The 19,903-nt window shown below is 36.7% G+C and overlaps 1 protein-coding gene across 2 annotated transcripts; it reads left to right on the top strand.

Moving 5' to 3' along the window:
- The first annotated feature begins 127 nt into the window (after positions 1-127).
- On the top strand, positions 128-18,836 carry ccdc186 (coiled-coil domain containing 186). Of its 2 annotated transcripts, XM_022225105.2 has the most exons (19): positions 128-273; positions 4,446-5,475; positions 6,061-6,187; positions 8,377-8,503; positions 8,676-8,804; positions 9,101-9,313; positions 9,526-9,645; positions 9,931-10,035; positions 10,161-10,346; positions 10,646-10,788; positions 11,166-11,346; positions 11,614-11,688; positions 12,151-12,315; positions 12,923-13,144; positions 13,620-13,789; positions 14,070-14,139; positions 14,561-14,587; positions 15,790-15,939; positions 16,114-18,836. In XM_022225105.2, exons 2-19 carry the CDS (start codon positions 4,446-4,448, stop codon positions 16,189-16,191), a joined length of 3,318 nt encoding a protein of 1,105 aa, XP_022080797.2. In that variant the 5' UTR covers positions 128-273; the 3' UTR covers positions 16,192-18,836. The 2 variants fall into 2 exon arrangements, with proteins under 2 accessions (XP_022080797.2, XP_022080798.2); XM_022225106.2 differs by lacking the exon at positions 14,561-14,587.
- The last annotated feature ends 1,067 nt before the right edge of the window (positions 18,837-19,903 follow it).

The following is a 19,903-nucleotide window of genomic DNA, read 5'->3' as shown; positions in this document are numbered from 1 at the left end:
GGTTTTCATATAGTCTGGTAGAGCAGATTGCCGCTCCATTTTATGCTCAGAAAACGCGTACGCAGTCTAGTGAGCAGACATAAGTCTTCGTGGATTTTTGACGTATGGTAACCAGCTCTTTTATGCAAGAATTTGACCTGGGCTAAACGTGTAACCAGACTACGTTTTAATTATCTTCGCCTGCACCTAGGGCCGGCCAAAACTTCGCCAGATGTTTTTCGCCGACGTACAGAACGACACGATCAAGTGGTTGTTGAAGCAGGTGAAGAAAAGGTGGGGGAAAATTACAATTTGTGCAAATTTTGAGTATTGTTAGTGTCCATGCTCATAACATGCAGTGCACTCTGTAAATTTTTCTTTTTGCTGTCGATAATGCAGTCATTTTCCCAGTTCCGGATCGCGAAATTATTCACACAGTCTCGTTACGTTAGGCAAATGTAGGCCTAATTTATGTAAGGGCCGACATCATGCCTTGTCCGATCCTCCCACCATGATCTGACATGTCTGATTGCAGCTCGATTAACCTATTGAGCTATAAAAAAAGGTTTATAGCTCCATGACTAATCCTCAGTTCCAATGAAATGTAAGTAGTTCACCTTGTGCATGTTTGTGTGCAGGAGATAGTGCAAACTAATTTTAATTTTTTTTAATTAGGACATTCAGCATCAATATCACTAAAGTGACACTTTTCCTAGTTGTGGATCTGTTTAGCCACTTTCGAGTCAACTTGTACCTTGGACGACCCATGCCTTGAACAACTCGTACCTTGAGTTAAGACCACTCGTGCCTTCGTGTTCACAATTCGGTTGTAACTTTCTTGCTCTTCCTTTTCACATGTTTCAGCAAGTTTAAGATCAAATTTATTATTATTATTTATTCGGCATTATTCAACAAATAAAACAACACCACAAAGAAACCAACACTAAAAGCAAAACAAGACAAAGAAAAGCATGCAGCTAATGCTAGGAAATGAAAAAGCGTACTAAAAAACTGTAACCCGTAGGTCTCCATTTCCAAATAATTTGACAAACACCTCAAGGAAAAATCTTCATTAATCTCCCAGAGAGATCTCAAGTGCCAGCATGATTTTCTGTGTAGTGCCTGCCACAGGTGTTGGGGCCGTCGGTTTATGTAATGGATGTCGAACCACCCGACCATGTACTAACTTGACTTCCTTATTAACATTTTTTGTACAGTGAAGATTCCGAAATGCATGCAACGACGGCTGGCCATGTTGACAAGTGTCAGTTGCCTGACCACGGGTGCACATACACGATGTCGATGCGCCTCACATAATATCACCCCACTGGTGTGTAGGGAAGACAGTGTAGCCAAAACAGCAAATTAGTAGAAGAACCCCACAGCTAAGAAATCGAATTATTATTCAAGTTTATTACGATAATAATAAGCTCTGAGCAGGCTCTGATTTCTGTGTAGGTACGTGTACATGTACGAGTTGTCTCATACACGAAGGTACGAGTTGTCTTTACTAGAGGTATGAGTTGTCCAAGGTGCGACTCGGTAAAGGTACGAGTTGGTACAGTTATGTTGAGTTGATGGTACAAGTTGTCCATGGTACGAGTTGTCCAAGGTTCAAGTTGACCTGTTCCCATTAAGCACAACCAGTTCTATGTCACTTCAAACATGTCTAAAGTTTCCTGATATGCGTTAAAAGTAATCAAACAAAACAAATCCACGTTTCAGCCAGAACCACTGTAACATGTTGATTTTGTATTGAAAAAGTTCTTAAAAATTTAGGGAAAATTTGTTAATATTTAAAATTCTACTGAATCGAAAAAAGGGAGATCTTGCACAAATTTTGACTCGACTTTTCGGCTGCACAGTCTTACCAATCGTATCCCTCCCCCCCAACCCATAAATATGACCCTTCATATACTCCTCTATTGATACTGGGCCCTGACATGGGATATAGGAAATGGGGAGCAAGTCATGTCACTTGACCTCTATGACATCTGCGCAGTTTTATGAGCTAAATCTTCTCCAGAATGCTCATTACTCAGTTTGTACATGTAGGTTACCATTTGGGGATTGTAAATTTCAGGACCCCTTTCCTGTATAGAAGGAAGAATTAGAATTAAGCTTTCAGACGCATGTAAGTTGATGACAGTGACATTCTGTTGCTAAACTGAGGGTTAATCACGGTAATGTTGTAGAAAGAGGGCAGAGTTTTGATTTTTGAGGGAAGTTATATGGGATAAAAATGATGACATTGACACAGACAGTGCACGCATGCATCTGCCGAAAAGAATCAAGTTGCCAAACTTCCTTGGGACGGTGTCACTGATTGGTTACTGGAAAGTTTCATTAGAAAACCAATCTTCGATTGGGCAAGATACTGTAAGCTAATGGGGGAGTAAGAGTATTGCAGAGAACAGCCAAAGATCATACAGTCCGCCATGCATGTTTGTATTAATCAACTTAAAGTCTTAACCATGTATTTACATTGATGTGGTTGACTGGCATGAGGTATTAAAAAAGGAATGTTGCATTTTTCTCCCAATTTACTCTTCCAAATGTAACCAAAATAAGGTCATGATAAATAACGTGAGTAGGCTTAGTACTATTTTTCAGGGCGGACCTTCATTTGTAAATGTAATAAAACAGGATTATGAAATTTACATTCCCTACCATTTGAGGGAAATTGTCACATTTGCCACAAATTTCTCCTTAAAGGTACACATGTACATGTAGTACCTGTAAGGAAATGCATGTGTAGTACCTGTAAGGAAAATTGATTACAACATTACAAAAAGACAAAAAGGCCTGAGACTCCTGCATTATTTTGACAACACTTACTATACTGTGCTATATTAGCATCAATTTTGCCCTAACTCAAAACAGCCATGAGCATTTCCAGAATCGTTACCAGTTAACACAGATGCTTTTGCAGAGCCTTCTTGAATTTAGATGGAAGGGAGTCAGGGTCATGACTGCATTCACATACAGTTTGATCAACCAAGCAGGTGCATTCTCAGCACTCCCACTGCAAGTCAAAATTTTTCTGTTGCGAAAATTAACGTTCAGTGGTTATGGTCTTGTGATGGTAATAAATTTCTTCTTGACAAATTGCTAATTTCCTGCAAATTGTAACCCACATACTGTATACACATAGTCTGAGGGGTAAGTAGTGAACACCCTAGAGAAATTTGAGTTCATAATATCCAGCGGATGTCAAGTGACAGAAGTCCCCACTGTTTGCTGTATTCCAAGTCAGGGCTCTGTATCAATGGAGGAGTAAACGAAAGGCACTGTTTAGGAGTCACTGTGAACATGTAGCACATGCAACATGCATGTAATAAAGTCATGTACTGTACATGATGTAGGCATTCTACCTTTGCACATGGTGCATGGAGGCGTGTAGTTGTAGTCCTGCAATATCATTTTAATGGAATTCATCGCAGATATTGAGCTTTGAGTTCATGTATCTGTGATAAATGCACAGAGAAAATTCTGTGGTTTTCATTGCCATAGAATCACCTGTTAATATCAGTTACATACAGGCCATGGCAGCTGAAAGGAACCAGGAAATGAATATTTCTTACAATCACTTTTGTGTATCTCTGTACTCTTCTTCCATGTATGAAGACTGTTTGACATCTTTTTTGAGTTACGTGAACTGAACGGTGCACTTTTTCAAACATTAAAAATTGACCAAGCATTTCTGGACAAGTGAGGGCGCTTTTACTTTGATGTAATTCTACATGTAGGAAGACGTGGTTCAGGTTGCATGTTTTCGTATTAAAATTGTGAGCCCCAAATTTGCTATCTGGGAACATTTCTGTGAAAAGGATTTTTGCTGGATTATTGCCACATACTTGCCAAAGTATGTGGCAACAAGCAAAATTGCCAAAGAAAATAAAATTTGCCATAGCAGTGGTTAAAAAATCTAGAAATTTTTTGTGCACAGATCAGTGCAACATTGAGATTCAGTGCCTTGGATTACATCATAGTTTTGCTTATGAATATGCAAATATGCATAAGCCTAAAAACCAAAAAAGCATCAAAATATGGGTTAAAATTGCAAAACGAAAATTTAAAATGAGGTTAATTGAAACCATCTATGCAATTTCAAGGGTTTTTAGTAAAATTTATAAAAGTATTTTAATTTCCTGGTTCCTTTAATGTTTTCCTTTCTCTGTGATATTTTATGCTGTTAATATAGCCTCGACATTTTGAATTTCCCACGGACCCTTCTGTTTAATAGAAAAGCTCATGTGATAAGCATAACATACATAATGCATAATCATTTGGGTCACGCATTCTACGCGTAAAGAAATACTGTCCCACATTGCAGGATATGTAGGCAAATGATAACAGCATATTACAGACACATATACAGGTGTATCTTTCCCTCCCCCAACTCACTAATAAAATGTGCATGGCTACACTATATCTGATGACACATGTGCCTATAATGTTCATAGATGGAAGGCGGAGGAGACTCTGCATCAGCTCCAGTCATTGAGTCAGTATCACACACAAAAGATGACCCACAAGGAATCCTAACACAAGAACAAGGTGATAGAGAAACGAAGAAGGAAGAAAGAGAGAACGTCAGTCTTAGAGGAACAGGGGAATCTTTGAAAGATGTAAATGGTGACAAGAAGGTTGAAGATGGTGTAGAGCATCAGGAAGATTCTTCCCTAGGAGACAGTAACCATGGTAACACCAATGGAATGAAACTGATATCTTCAAAATGCACTGACCTTGTACAGCAGGAAGACGGTTTAAATCACAAGATAATTTCCAGTGATAACTCTGGTCCAGCTGAATCCACAGTTGAAGACAATTTTGAAGAACCTCTTGACATAGTAGTGCAGTCAGGTACAACCTGTGGAGGTGATTTCATTTCTCATAATGCAATCCTTGGCCCTGATAATATTAGAACTACAAACATCCCATGTGATGAAAACCAACCAAGTCAACAATTAAGACCTCAGGAAGAGGTTCAGATGTTGGAACCACTTTCACTTGACTCAGCTGAGGGGACTGCTACAGGTTCAGTCAATGCACATGACAACAAATCTGCGTCAAGCACAAAAGCCTCATCAAATTCTAGTATGTCTAAAATTGCAGATTGTAATTCTCCTGAAGCTTTGTTATTGTCAATATCACAAGATGTCAGTGAAAAGTTTCAGAGGAATCAAACTGTCAAAAAGACCAGTGAATCACATTCAAGGCCTCTTAACACTGGAGATTCAGCCAGTTTAGGAAAGACATCTCAACTTGTACTACATTCAAATGCTGAAATACGGGAAAGTATACAAACAGGAAATAAAAATGAGGCTAGAAAGACTGAAGTGGCGAATTCAACTTGTGTTGTTCAAAAGGACTCCAGAACTGAATCTTCATCCATACAATTAGCCAAGACATCTCTGGAGCAGGATGATGATTTGCTGTCAGAGTTGGATGCTGAACTGGATGAATTCTTTATACCACAAAAATTGGATGAAGGTAAAGTACATGTAGTATTCAAATGATGTTCATTACATGTACCTTTGCAGTGTCTCATCTAATCATCTATCCACCTGTGCAAAAACAAATTTGGACAGGCTGTTTTTTGCTCATTCAAAATTTACAAGCCCCCCGTTTTACGTGAAATCTTTAACACTAGTGAACAAGTCTTTACATTTCCTTCCAAATTACTGGGTGCAGTGTAAACATAGCCTCAAATACATAAATACATACATGTACATGTAGCAATGAGGGGTGGTCAGTTTCCAAAATTTTCCTGAGAGAGTGTACAAACAGGTTTTAACCTGGGCTGGGAGGGAGGGACAGGCAGATATTTCAGTCCTGAAAGAAACTCTGTCACTCTGTCATGTCAAACCCCTAACCTAAGGTTTCCTTCCAATGTAAAATGTAACTTTCATAGATCTATGGTCTCGAGGGTTTTCATTTGAATCAAAACACTGATATTTCCTGGCACCAATTGGGATACAAAAGATAATGAGAAATGCAAAAGTGTTTTTTTCCTTCTTTTCATCTGTTTTATGCCCAATTTATAAATTTCACCTACATTGAACACGCCATCTGCAGGTGATCCTATGAATGGTGTGTTGAGGAGAGGGGTAATTCTGGAAGACCTCCCTGAGGTTAAATTAATGAAAGTACAGTCTGACGAATTACACAGAAAGGTTGATAGCCTAAATGGAGAAATTAAAAGGTAAATTGTTTTTAAGTTTTGATATCATGTAATTTTAAGTTGAGTTTTAGTCGTGCAAAAGCCTGTATTTCAGATTTTTTTCAAGGATTCAAATATTAACCCTAACACTCCTCAGTCCTCCAACAGGTGAAATATTGAGGAGGGTTAGGGTTAATATGTCTCAGTGATTTCAGCTTTTTAATTTGAAAGTACAGTACCTGTAGCATAGCATAATTTCAAGGATTTGTTTCTGCTACTTACCTGTAAGTGTACATGTACTTGGTGTTCATGTGTGGTAATCCATTCTGCCAATGTATTTTGAAGTATTAGCAAAATGTCAATAAGTTGGTAGATTGAACTCTTGAATTTGATGAGAAGCATGTAGGATAAATTTAATTGCAGATTATTAATGTTCAGACCATATGGGTGTTTATGCATTAATGTAGGTATCATAAAATGTGCATATTTAACTTTAGCTGTGTATAGGAAATTTTTAGGAATCAAAATTTATATTCCTCCAGTATACTGGATTTGAGAATTACATGTGTACATAGGCCATGCAGTGAGGAACATTTTTAGGAATCAAAATTTAAATTCCTCCGGAATACTGGATTTGAGAATTACATGTGTACATAGGCCATGCAGTGAGGAACATTTTTAGGAATCAAAATTTATATTCCTCCGGTATACTGGATTTGAGAATTACGTGTGTACATAGGCCATGCAGTGAGGAACATTTTTAGGAATCAAAATTTAAATTCCTCCGGAATACTGGATTTGAGAATTACATGTGTACATAGGCCATGCAGCGAGGAACATTTTTAGGAATCAAAATTTATATTCCTCCGGTATACTGGATTTGAGAATTACGTGTGTACATAGGCCATGCGGTGAGGAACATTTTTAGGAATCAAAATTTATATTCCTCCGGTATACTGGATTTAAGAATTACATGTGTACATAGGCCATGCAGCGAGGAACATTTTTAGGAATCAAAATTTAAATTCCTCCGGAATACTGGATTTGAGAATTACATGTGTACATAGGCCATGCAGCGAGGAACATTTTTAGGAATCAAAATTTAAATTCCTCCGGAATACTGGATTTGAGAATTACATGTGTACACAGGCCATGCAGCGAGGAACATTTTTAGGAATCAAAATTTATATTCCTCCGGTATACTGGATTTGAGAATTACATGTGTACATAGGCCATGCAGCGAGGAACATTTTTAGGAATCAAAATTTATATTCCTCCGGTATACTGGATTTGAGAATTACATGTGTACATAGGCCATGCAGCGAGGAACATTTTTAGGAATCAAAATTTAAATTCCTCCGGAATACTGGATTTGAGAATTACATGTGTACATAGGCCATGCAGTGAGGAACATTTTTAGGAATCAAAATTTAAAGTTCTCCGGAATACTGGATTTGAGAATTACATGTGTACATAGGCCATGCAGCGAGGAACATTTTTAGGAATCAAAATTTAAATTCCTCCGGAATACTGGATTTGAGAATTACATGTGTACATAGGCCATGCAGCGAGGAACATTTTTAGGAATCAAAATTTAAATTCCTCCGGTATACTGGATTTGAGAATTACACGTGTACATAGGCCATGCAGTGAGGAACATTTTTAGGAATCAAAATTTAAATTCCTCCGGAATACTGGATTTGAGAATTACGTGTGTACATAGGCCATGCAGTGAGGAACATTTTTAGGAATCAAAATTTATATTCCTCCAGTATACTGGATTTGAGAATTACATATGTACATAGGCCATGCAGCGAGGAACATTTTTAGTTTCATGGCAGATGTGAGGCAATGTATTGCATTTTTTTGTTCAACTTACATGTTCATGTACATGTGTAAGCAATCTCTGTAACTTGTAAGCAAGCTGAGAGACTCAGTGTATGTAATGGCAAAGGATGACATAAGACTTGACAGAAAAATCAGCCAATGTCTACATTTTCTGTTTTTATATTAAATATATGTACAATGTAGAACCTACTGTCCTTAAAGTTAAAATTCAAGCTTGGCATATTCTAATGTATTAAATTAGAGTATATACCGTACATGACGTCACTAACTTCCATCACATGTCAAAATTAATTCTATAGTCAACTTGGCAAACAACAACATTGTCATGGGACTGTTTTCTGTTTTACACTGAATGTTTTATTTATATGTTTTTTGTTCTGTAGGATGCAGGAGCACTTGTCCAATCAACAGCAGCAAATATCTGATCTGGAGCAAGAGAAGGAGTCGCTACAATTGAATGTAAAACAAGCAGAATCAGTTCAAACTGTGCATCTCTTGAGAATAAAAGAAGTAAGTTCATGCAGACCTGACACTTGACTCTGGATTTATATGGTTGTTTAAACTTTTGTTCACATTACGTTAGGTGAAATTTGTTGCTTTAGATCCAATAACAGAATATCACCCAGTAGAATTGGTTTGCAGGTTTGATCATTAGTCTGCCTTTATTTTATTTTACTTTCAGCTCGAGTTACTTATTGACCAACAAAAGATAGAATTAGCTGCAAGTAAAGAAAGACAGCTTTCCCACGATGCTGCTGCCAAGAAAGCCATCACTCAGCTCCAACAGGAAATGATACTCAGGGTTGATCAGGTTAATGCAATACTTCTCAAGTCAACAGATTGTCACATTTTGAAATATATGAAGTTTTGTAATAATTAAAAGGGATTCAGAAGACAGTTTTACATTCATGTTGTTTGTTTTATCATATGAAGTTAATTGAATTTGGGCAATGCTTGTGATGTAGCCTGTTGTTTGTGTGTATGCATAAAAAGTACATTTGAAAATAAACCAACCGACAGCCAAATTAAATATAGGTTTATGTTTTGCAATATTTGTAATGAGTATATAGTCGGATGTAATCTATGAAAACACATTTCATCAATCAGGTGAAATCCATGTATGAAGAAGCAATCAAAGAGAAGGAAGCTGTTGTCATCAAGTATGCCAAGAGTGAAAAAGAAGTCTTGGATCAGAAGAAACAACGGGAAATACTGGAGAAAAGTTTCAAAGAGCTGAACTTGTCAGTGGAGTCACTTAAGACACAGCTTCATGATATCAAGAAAGAACGCTCCAAGTTAAAGAATACAGCAACATCAAAGGTGCATTTTGGCTACCTTTTACTGTCCTTGTTCATCATAATTCCTTTAGAAATGCTAGTATTTTTGTCTTTGTTCAATATCTAACAGCCGTGTCTGTTTTGTTTTCTTCATTAGTATTTCTTGTTCTATACAAAACGATTCTAGTTTTGCATTTTCCCAGTCAGCTTGTTGAAAATGAGTTTAAAAAGTGACCTTGAATTGTTTTACAATAGGAAACAGAAGCTTCGTATCTACAGAAGGAAGTCGATCAGCTGAAGGAGGAGATTAGCTCCCAAGGAATCAAAGTTAAATGGGCCCAAAATAAATTGAAGACAGAACTGGATGCGCACAAGGTGAAGAAAAAGTCACATCAGTGTTGAAAGATTGTTACAACGATTAAATGTCTCTGGGAACTAATAGATTTAGAACTAAATATATTGATTTTTTAGCATTGTGCAAAAATTTACTGTAATTTGACCCAGTTTGATATTTAGAACCTATTTATAAACTTCTAGAAATGGCATTTTCACGTTTTGCTAATATTTACATGTACGTGTATCATCATGTGCAGGGCCCCAAGTATCTGTTGCAGTCTGCCACATTAGTCATAGATGGAATTTACCTTATTTCATTGACAGGAAACTAAAGTGAAACTTGCAAAGGTGGAACAGAGACTTAAGGAGGCAAAAGAGGAAACAGAGCAAATTAGAAAAAACTGTCAAGAGATGATTAAGACATACCAGGTAAAATTAGTTCAAATAGCATTTACCCTAAAAGTTGATTGTGCACTCAGGAATGACATTTGAGCATATGTCTTTCCCTTCCAATAACAGGGCTTTGTTAGATGTTTATATTCTCTGATTTTCAGACATCTGAAGAAGTGAAGTCCAACAGCCTTGACCGACAGCTCAGGGAGAAACACAGTGAGCTGGAGGAGAAATTACAAGAACAGAAAGAACACTTAGAAGTTCATCAGGCTAGACTCCGAGAGCTTGAATCACTCAAGAAGAATCTTGCTGATAATGTGGCTGAACTTGATTCTCTCAAAGTCAAGGTGCCACATTTTCATGAATTCATTTTCGTTCATAAAGTAAATTATTGGTGAAACTGGCATAGTAAATTGTTTTTAAAGGAAACAAGGAAAACAATGGAAGGATTCAAACTTAAGTCAGATGCTCAGCAGGTGCTGTCTGAAGTGATCAGTTTGTAGATGGTCAGTTTTGGAGCCTTTGGATTGTGTATATATTACTTATGCTAGGACTTCTTCCATGTTGATGTTATCAGTTTTTGTTTTTGTTTTTTCCAATTTCATTTGTGTTGTTTTGGGGGGTTGGCTTTGGTACTTTAAAACAGAACAAGTGTTTGGAAAGTGAAAGACATCAAAATGAGGAGCTACTTGCCAAATTCAAGGAACTTCTGAACTCACAAAAGGAAGAAAATCGGCGACTTAACAAACAGCTGGAAGAGAAGAAATCGTTAACACAAGAACTTGAAAAGTAAGTACATTAATGACTCCAATGACTGTTCAGATCTAACACATTGATAGTGAAATAATGGATCTTGTATCCTTTTCTATGATCTTTATTTCCGTTCATTTCTAGTATTTGATTCTATCTGTTCCTGTTCGTCATTCTTGATGTTTATCTGGTATTTATTTGAAATGTGTTTCTAGTCAACTATTGGGGTTAAGCTTGTAAATCTTTACATTGATATTAATAATTGTTATCATTGCAATGTAATTGTGCTTCACTCCATATGCATCATGTTATTCACAGATTGTACTTTGGAAATAGATGAAATGTACAGAGACTACAATTGTAACTGTAACACAAGATACTAATTTAATGTACCCATTATATCTTGCATCATCTAGCTTGAAAGAGACTGAAAAACAACTAAGGTCAGAGGTTTCTGGACAAAAGAGTGATCAATCAGACCTAGAGATGGAACTGCAAGCAACCAGACAGAAAGAGAGCGAACTTTTACAGTTTACAGAGAAAATAACCAGCAAAAACACATCCTTGAGCTCTGACAATGCTGCACTGCAGTTAAAGGTTAGTCATTAGTATTTCATTGTATTAGGGATCACAATGTAAAGATGTGTTCTTAAGCTCTGGGTATGCTACCATGAAGTCAGAGATTAGTTATCAGTATATTCATTGAAGGAGGGGTTGACTCAGTGTGAGAACATGATACAAGAATCCAAACCCTGAGTTTTGAGAATACTGTCCTGCAGTTGGGGTTTAGTCATCAGTGTATTCCATCAAATTGGAGATCAAAAAACACCAAACATATTAATGGGTTTGCATCATTATTTACAGGCAAGCCAACTAGAATCTGCTGTTCAAAAACTTGAGAGAGACCTTGATGAGCTACAAACAAGCTACAGTCAGTTGGTAAGTGAATACTGATTGTAATCCAGTCAATCACCATTCGGGTCTCATTTTAGTTTACAGGTTGTAGGAGGAACAATGACAAAGGGTTGCAAGTAGTGTCTTGTCATATTAATTGTATCCACTTTTGTTTTCAAATGTAGGAAGATGAAAAGAAGGTCTGTTGTTTAGATGTTCAAAAATTGAAAAGGTTTGTGCAATGAATGTGCATTTAAAATTGATAATGAATAACTGTTCATAATTCTAAGATGATTTTTACTGCAGAATCTCCCCACTTCCTCAAAACTTTCCTTTCTCAGTAATATTCAGCCAAATGAACATGATTTGGAGAAAAGAATTCCAGGTTAGGTTTACTGTATTGAATAAATCATTTTAAGCCTCAGGACAGATTTATGGGGTTTCTGTTTACACAGAAATTAGCCAAATTCCCTCCGTAGTGAACTGTAAGCGTGTACTTATTTACAGAGCACTGAGTTGAAGCAGGAGTGTCAGTTGCGGGAACGTGAGTCATCTCTTCTAACAAGTAAACTCACTGAGAAAAGCCGTGCAGTAGAGCAGCTTTCTATCCAACTAGATGAAGCTAGGGATGATAACAAGACACTCAAAAGGAAACATGCTGCTAATACAAAGGTATGTCTTGATGTTTAAATTCATTTCAAGTATTAACATATAACTTCAAAGAGAAAACATAGAGGAAATGTCAGTTCAAGTGGAGGAGACTTGGAACTAGTTTGAACCTAAGTGAATAGTTGTAACAAATGTGAAGACGGGTGTTGAACATTAGAAAGTTCATACCTATTATCGATCTAGTTCGGGGACAGTTACACAAAGTTTTGATAGAAAGTCTAAATAAAATGTTCCGTTTCATTGTGCATCATGACTCATTAACTCTAGTCATTATAGACAACTTCCAAAACGTGTAATCAAACTACACGTATGAATTTATTTAGAGCAAGTGGAATAAGATAATTGATAATTGGGAATCAATTAAAATGAATAACTAAGATGGAAAGCTTGCGGTAAACACCATGCAATATCTCTTTTTTGAGTCTGTGTGGTTCTGATAAGAACCGGAACAGAACCACACAGACTCAAAAAAGAGATATTGCATGGTGTTTACCGCAAGCTTTCCATCTTAGTTGTCTGTCACCATGAATAGCTTAAAATAAATAGATTTAAAATTCCCTGTTCAAATGGAAATTTCAGGTATAATTCAAATGTTTTTGGGATTCAACAGGATTTAACAAGACAGTTACAGCAAGCACACAAACGTTTAGAATCTCTTGATTCATCTGAGAATCCATCTCGTGATAACATCAGTGTTGGTTCCCGTACAAGTAGTTCTGGATCATTAGATACACTACCAGGCTCTGCTCCTAGTGTTGTCAATTCAAGTGGGTCATCAGTTTCAGTTAGTACGCCAGCATCCCTCAAACCAGAGGAACATACTGCCACTCATGTAAGTCATACTAATGATATATTTACAGTGAAATCACATGAAGCCTGTTGCCCTACCTGCTGTGGCATATATTGTCTACTCATAAAAGCCTTCTTTAAGGAGAGTGTAAAGGTTTTACATTAGTCACAGTCAAGCTGTAACTACTAATGTTACAAATGCATGTGTCTGAAAGCTCAATCGGTGAGGTTACAGGTCACCATGAAGATCTATAATGTCATTGGCAGTGACTTGCAGTCACTCATAAGAGGTACAGGGCTTTGTTCTGCACAGAGCCTGTTGAAATATACTGAGGAATGATGAGCATTATTATTCAGCTGACAATGATATCAAATAAAAGATTGTCATGCATGTATTTCTCATATGCAATCCTAGTTATCATTCCTGTGTCACTTTTTGAAATTGTGCTTCTGTTTTTTTTAATTCGCTGACTGACAATATTTCTTATTTGGATTTACATGTGTATATTTTGTTTTAGGATCCTACAGTTGCAATTGCTACTGGCAATGATTACCCTGGTGTTGACAAAGGAATGTTAGTTGACCGTATTGTACGACTACAGAAAGCTCACCAACGGAAGAATGAAAAGATGGAATTTATGCAAGAACACATAACCCACCTGGTAGAAGAACTCAAGAAGAAATCCAAGTAAGATTGTTGTAAAGCCATTACTCACTTTGTTCAGTGCAAAGTTTCATGCGAAGCATTGGTATGCCATCGTTAATAATGGGTATTTATTAACTCTTTCTGTGATAGGAAATTCTGTATGTATCCATTGGTGCCCAAAATGTATCAAAGCATGGGATTTTACATTGGAAATATTCTGGTGTAAACCTTAGTGAGATGCTAATAGGAGGGAAATCTGAACAGGTTGTTCATAGATAGAAAGTTTTCTTAGTTTAGTTTTCTTTGTTTCTGTTTTTTGCAGGATTATCCAGCAGTATATAATGAGAGATGAAGCAGGTGCTTTGGTGCCAGTATCCAGTGATGTCAATAAGGTAGGTGTGAGACACTTGGTTGGGTTTCATGAATTATCATTGTGTCTAAATTAATGATTGGAGCCATTTTTGTCACCCAAGTCATACTAATCCACTGACCTTACTTTCATTTTCACTTTGGAACTAATTTCATAATTTGCAAAAGGCAAGAATGTGTATACATATACAAATACATGTACATGTATTTGTGGAGGTCTTGTTGAGTCGAGTTTTTTCACATTGATTTAGAACTCATTTGGTTTCACCCTTGCCTTGCCAAAAAATCACCTGCTTCACTGCTCTTCTCCAAACCAAAAAATCAGATCCTTCCAACAGTTTGTTATGAAAGTAAAAGATCACAGTTGCATCTTCTTTCTCTGTTACCTTTTCCAATTAAATGCTGCTTTATTTTCCTTTGCTGTCATGCTTCCATTCTTTTCAGCCTTCATCAGGCTTACGAAGCACTATGGTAAGAATTCCCTGATCACTGAATGAACCTCCTTATCTGCACGGCTGTTTATTCATCTGCTCTGCTTTCACAAACTTTCAGTTTTGCTTATTTTTGTTTTACGAAATAACACAAGTAAACATTAGAAAAGCTTGAAGCAGAATTGCTAGTTGTTTTGAAAGTGGCTTGGTTTTGTTTGAGTCAAGGAATTCTTTAAATTCTGCTTCTTGTATTCAGTAAAAGAGGTCCTACTCTTTGAGAATGTTTTTACTTTTTGAGTCACATCCTAAAATTGGTTCCTACATTTACAACAATTTCTTGTTTGCAAAAATGCTTGATATGAAACATTTTAGCGTAGGTTCTTCTTTTTTCATTCAAAGCATGAAGATTTTATTCCCGGAATGGAATTCTCACTTTGTTAGATGCCTTAACCTGTGGCTGATCATTGCAGTGATCTTTTCGTATTGTGTCGCTTCTCTTTTGCCAAATATTAAAACCATTCTTCAGATGTCTTTTGTTTATACATGACCTTGTTAATGTGCTGATGTACATGTATTTTTCTCTTAACTTTGTTTTGACAGTTTTGTTGTGACTAGCTCCCTTGCACTTAATGAAACGAGACAAAAGCTGACATTGAGCATAACTTTTAACCAGTACATGTAGTATAAAGATTAATGATAATTTTTAGAGATTAATTGACAAGTTTTCTTCATTAAACCATGTTTGTTCCATTTTTCCAACACTTTATTCATTGACTACTGGTTACCCTGTATCAATTTGCTACAGAATCCTCTTCAATCCGTAGCATTTACTGTGAGTCTCTTCCCACTTTGACCTTACACTTGGTCAGTTTTGAATCATTTCCTTTTCTGTCTCCCAGCCCTGGTATCTTCTTTGATTTCACTTAATATTTGTAAACTTGGATGTCAATTATTTGTGATGCACTATTCGAAAACCAGGCCGAAGTAGGTAGTTGGATATTTGATAATTCTTCTCCCCACCATTAGTTTTCACTTTCAAAGTGATGCATAATGCATATTTATTCACAGAAAACTTTAGTAGTTAGAGGGAGTGAAAGTTGTTGAATTGGTATTGTTCATGTGTATGCTAGTATCATTTTCCAGATAATAATTAACAAACCTCCAGCCTGGTTTTGGAATAGCAGTGGTCACATTTTGCACATTCATTCACCATAAGCTCCCTGTCTTGCTCCCACCTTGCAGGCCCAGATCTCCAAGCAAGGTGGCATTATGTCTTCTCTCTACCGCTCACAGTCCACTGACCCAACAATGACCCTTGACCTTTCACTGGAGATCAATCGTAAACTGCAAGCAGTGCTTGAGGATACTCTGTTGAAGAACATTACTTTAAAGGTTGGAATTCCAACTCATCAGAGATGTGGTTAAGATGTCATCCACAAATCACTAGAATTCAAAGATGTCTCATTCCTAATCTGACAAGTTGAAACATGTATGGAAAACCGAATATTAAAATTAAGCTAGGCTAGATTTTCTTGTTTCCCACTATTTGTTGTTTTCTCTTTCCAGGAAAATATAGAAACCCTTGGTCAGGAAATTGCTAGGCTTCTCAAGGAGCAACAAAAACATCAATCTGGTCCGAGATGAGTGATTCGACATTCTTAGAAAAGGAATATTCTACCTCTTTAAATGAGGTCAACAGGTCATCAAATAGCCTTAAAAATAGCCTTTTTATGTCATCTTCAATCTTGATTCATTGTACATGTATATGACAAAGAACAGATGTCTGAGATGGTACCCTAAAGTTTCAGAAGAAATAAGCCAAATATCAATGTCTTCACTGGACTCAGAGTAAGAGTATCAAATCAGTGACAGGTGTTTCCAGACCTAAACCTCCATAGTCTACACAGGCATCATCAAATTGAACTACAGGCTTAGAGAAAGAGAATCATCCTAGCTAACTGCACATAGATCAGCTACCAAAGTCTACCTCCTACGAGCGTCAGTCAAGGTTTCAGTTAGGTAAGACACAATCTAGAAGGAATATAATGGAACTCCAAAAGCTGTTTAAGGTTGACTCCTAGGGCATCAACAGTACCGGTAACAAATGATACCTTTGAAACTTTCCTAATGTGATCAGTAGTGGTCCTTGTAACCTAATAATGATGTACACTTATGAGAGGATCCTCTCTGAATATTTGGCTGTATACATCTTAATGTTTCTTTTTTTTTCACTTTGAGAATGCCCCTGTATTCAATAACTTTTCCTGCCTACTTACAGCCTGTAAAGTGATGCTGAGATTCGGTAGGGTTATGTAATGTTTAGTTTTGTTCATTCTAAACATGGAGCTATAAAGTATGCTCTAAGCATGTGCTTCTTGGTTTCAGAATGAGGAGCAGCTTATGAATTGCACAAAATGCGCCAGGATTCGTTATAAATATTTTACCTGTATTATTGATTCTCTGCTGGACCTGTATATTTGAAAAGCTTTCATAAGTGGCAATGAATTAAAAAAATTCCAAAACATAGTTATGTATAATTTTTGTATGTATTTGTATAATTAGAGGAATGCATGTACATGTATAGTGACTCGTTAAAGGGGAAAATATTCAGAAATTTAGAAGATGCCGAAATTTAAGCATAGGGAAGACTGCGAAGGTCGTGGATTGAAACCTGCGGTAATGAAACAGTTAATATCATGTTTCATACAACATCATGTACAGTGTGCTTTAAAGCACACGTAAAATTGAATGCGATCAGGTGTCATGTTGTCCAACTAAAGATGCGTCAGAGTTACACTTCTCATGAGAAATCGCAGGTGCGGATTCATCATTAGGTTCACTTCCCTTTTGATGTAAGAAGTTTCGTTCGTATATGTACCAATAAACGTACAAAATGACTACATGGCCAGAGATATTGGCTTGGAGACTTCGATTTATTTGGACGTTGGTTTGGTCTAAATGAAAATCTGGGCCAAAATCTAGATGAAAATCTGATGCGTGTAATTGGCATCAGTGGAATAGATACAGGTGAAAAATATAAAAGGAACACATGTATTAGCAAGGATCAGAAAACAGTTTAAGTATATGTATTGTAATTTGATCATATGGAAAACGGTGATACTTTCCAAAAAGTCATATGACGTTTGCTGTTGGCCTTAAAACGTAACACATATTAGATTCAATTCATTTTTCATAGTTTTGCTTCGACTAGATAATACTGAACACTAAAATCACCTTGGTTTTATCATTTTAATAACTTGATTGGAGAACTATGTAGTGCAACTTGATCAGACGCATTCACGTTGGACTAGTTCCCTAATCAAGTTACAAAGTCTGCCAAGATATTGCGCTGTATAAAAATAAAATAATATTACAGTACTTGCACTAGCCATACATGTAAAAAAAAAAAGGAGAGATCATCATCAATTGCATGGATGCAAATTGTTACAGTGTTCACTTTCTCCCTTCGCCCTGATGGATTCAATGGCGTGTATAAAATGGTGATAGTTTTATTCAAGTGAAACATCCTTTGTGTATTTTATGAAACTTAAGTCACTCGTTATTAGAAGTGCAATCGTGATAATTGTACTCATTATCAGTCAAAGACAGCTTTTTTTCTGGTTCGGTGTATTCATCAATATGAAACTTTCCAGGAGAAAATAGTTTGTTCGTTTGAGGAAGCCAGTAGCGTTTACTGTGTCTTCCATGCAATTTGTTCCTGGCAGCATCAAGGATGTACCTTTTGTAATGTTTGGATTTTTGTCCACAGAGTCTTGCACCCAGCATCCTGTTATTACTGAATCTCGTTTTATGTACGTTTATTGCAATGGCTAACCCTTTTAACTAAATTTTGAAACGACAAATACATTTTATGACTTCTTATTCACTGATTAGTGGGTAAACGCACTTGTCAATTTCGTGGATATCTATTTGAATTGTGGAAGATTGCAAAATCAAACATCACTTTTTTATCTTTCATTTAAAAATTATATTTCCAAATTCATAATTACCATGGACAGCTAGCAGACGTTTTTATCAGTTTATTGTTTTCAAGCTCACAAAGTATGAAATAACTGTACGAACTGTTTTGCGGATTGATTTAGTTACCTAACAAAGTTGTTATCCCACAGTCCAAAATTATGCCTTATACTTTTTGCATCGTTTGTGTTGCCATAAACCATTTCAGTATTTGTGGTTTGTAGCCGTTTACATCGTATTCACAACAAAACCCGAGTACATGACAGTGTCAAAGACATTAAATTCTGAGGGAAAATCTGTAATGTAACAACATGCGTGGCTTGAAACTCTGATTTTTTATAGGAAATGTCAAGGAATATTAAGTGAAATAAACAATAATTTTAATACATGCATTTTTGATGTACAACGTCAACATAAATTGATTCCAAATGTACATTATAAATGAACCTGAATACGAATCGTGTCATTTCTGTATGTCACCTAGCTGCATGACTTTTGCCAATGCATCAATTCGATATCTTACTGCTTCAAGATACGATCGACTCAGTCCCATTATCTCTGCGATAGAGTGCTGCGGAAATAATTACCCAGACATCACTTTTCAGTGCATGGCCCTTCCTGTAAATTATCAGTACAACAGACTGCTTCGTAAACATTCAGACATCACATTCCCATTGCTCAATTGTAAAATAATAAGTGTGACAAAATTTTCCACATTCATAATCAAAATAAATGGAATCAATTTGCACCGTCAAAAATGCATTTCTGGCTACCTCAAAAATGGAAAAGTCACGGCAAACATCTAGAATTTTCGGTGTTTGCTCACTTTATGTCTACTCCAAAAGATCAACTGGAGAAAATGATTTGTTACTCGATACGCTGTTCTGAAGCGAAAGCACGACTGTTTGTTACCTTTAACGTCTCTGCCTCATTTCCTTGGTAACGTTAGTTTTTGTTTTATCACTAAATTTAATTGGAGTGTAACATATCAATCTTTGCCATGCTTAGGCGAACGGAACCTTCACGTACGTATTTCAGAATCAGATTAAAGAGCAGTACAGGGAGACGTGTGAGCGATTTTGCTCAAAATGTAGGCAATAATGAGCGGGAGTCATTTGACGAGAAAGCATTTCAGATTCTTGCCAAACTGTTCGTAATGTCGCTCCCAACTCTCACAAATCTGGTTGTTCATTGGACAGCACTTGACTGGAAGAACCGAAACGGCCTTCAAGTCTTCATGATATCGCTCACTGCGTGAGTCTACGTCAGATCTTGCTGTTCGTGTTTTCAAGTATGTTCCCCTGAATGTCTCGTCAAGTCCTAATTACTGGCCGGTTTAAAATGGCGTTTGCCTCGTGAACGCCATCATAACGTACCG

This window comes from Acanthaster planci, linkage group LG13 (assembly GCF_054643075.1).
Source record: "Acanthaster planci isolate LZ-2023a linkage group LG13, COTS_SCS, whole genome shotgun sequence".
NCBI classification, from domain to species: Eukaryota; Metazoa; Echinodermata; class Asteroidea; order Valvatida; family Acanthasteridae; genus Acanthaster; species Acanthaster planci.
This window is presented reverse-complemented; position numbering and strand designations above follow the sequence as displayed.

Bases quoted from the DNA above. Each gene is read 5' to 3' on its own strand.
- ccdc186 (XM_022225105.2), top strand. From the start codon at position 4,446: ATGGAAGGCGGAGGAGACTCTGCATCAGCTCCAGTCATTGAGTCAGTA. The intron at 6,188-8,376 runs GTAAATTGTTTT...TTTGTTCTGTAG, and splicing joins CTAAATGGAGAAATTAAAAG to GATGCAGGAGCACTTGTCCA. The intron at 9,314-9,525 runs GTGCATTTTGGC...GTTTTACAATAG, and splicing joins AGAATACAGCAACATCAAAG to GAAACAGAAGCTTCGTATCT.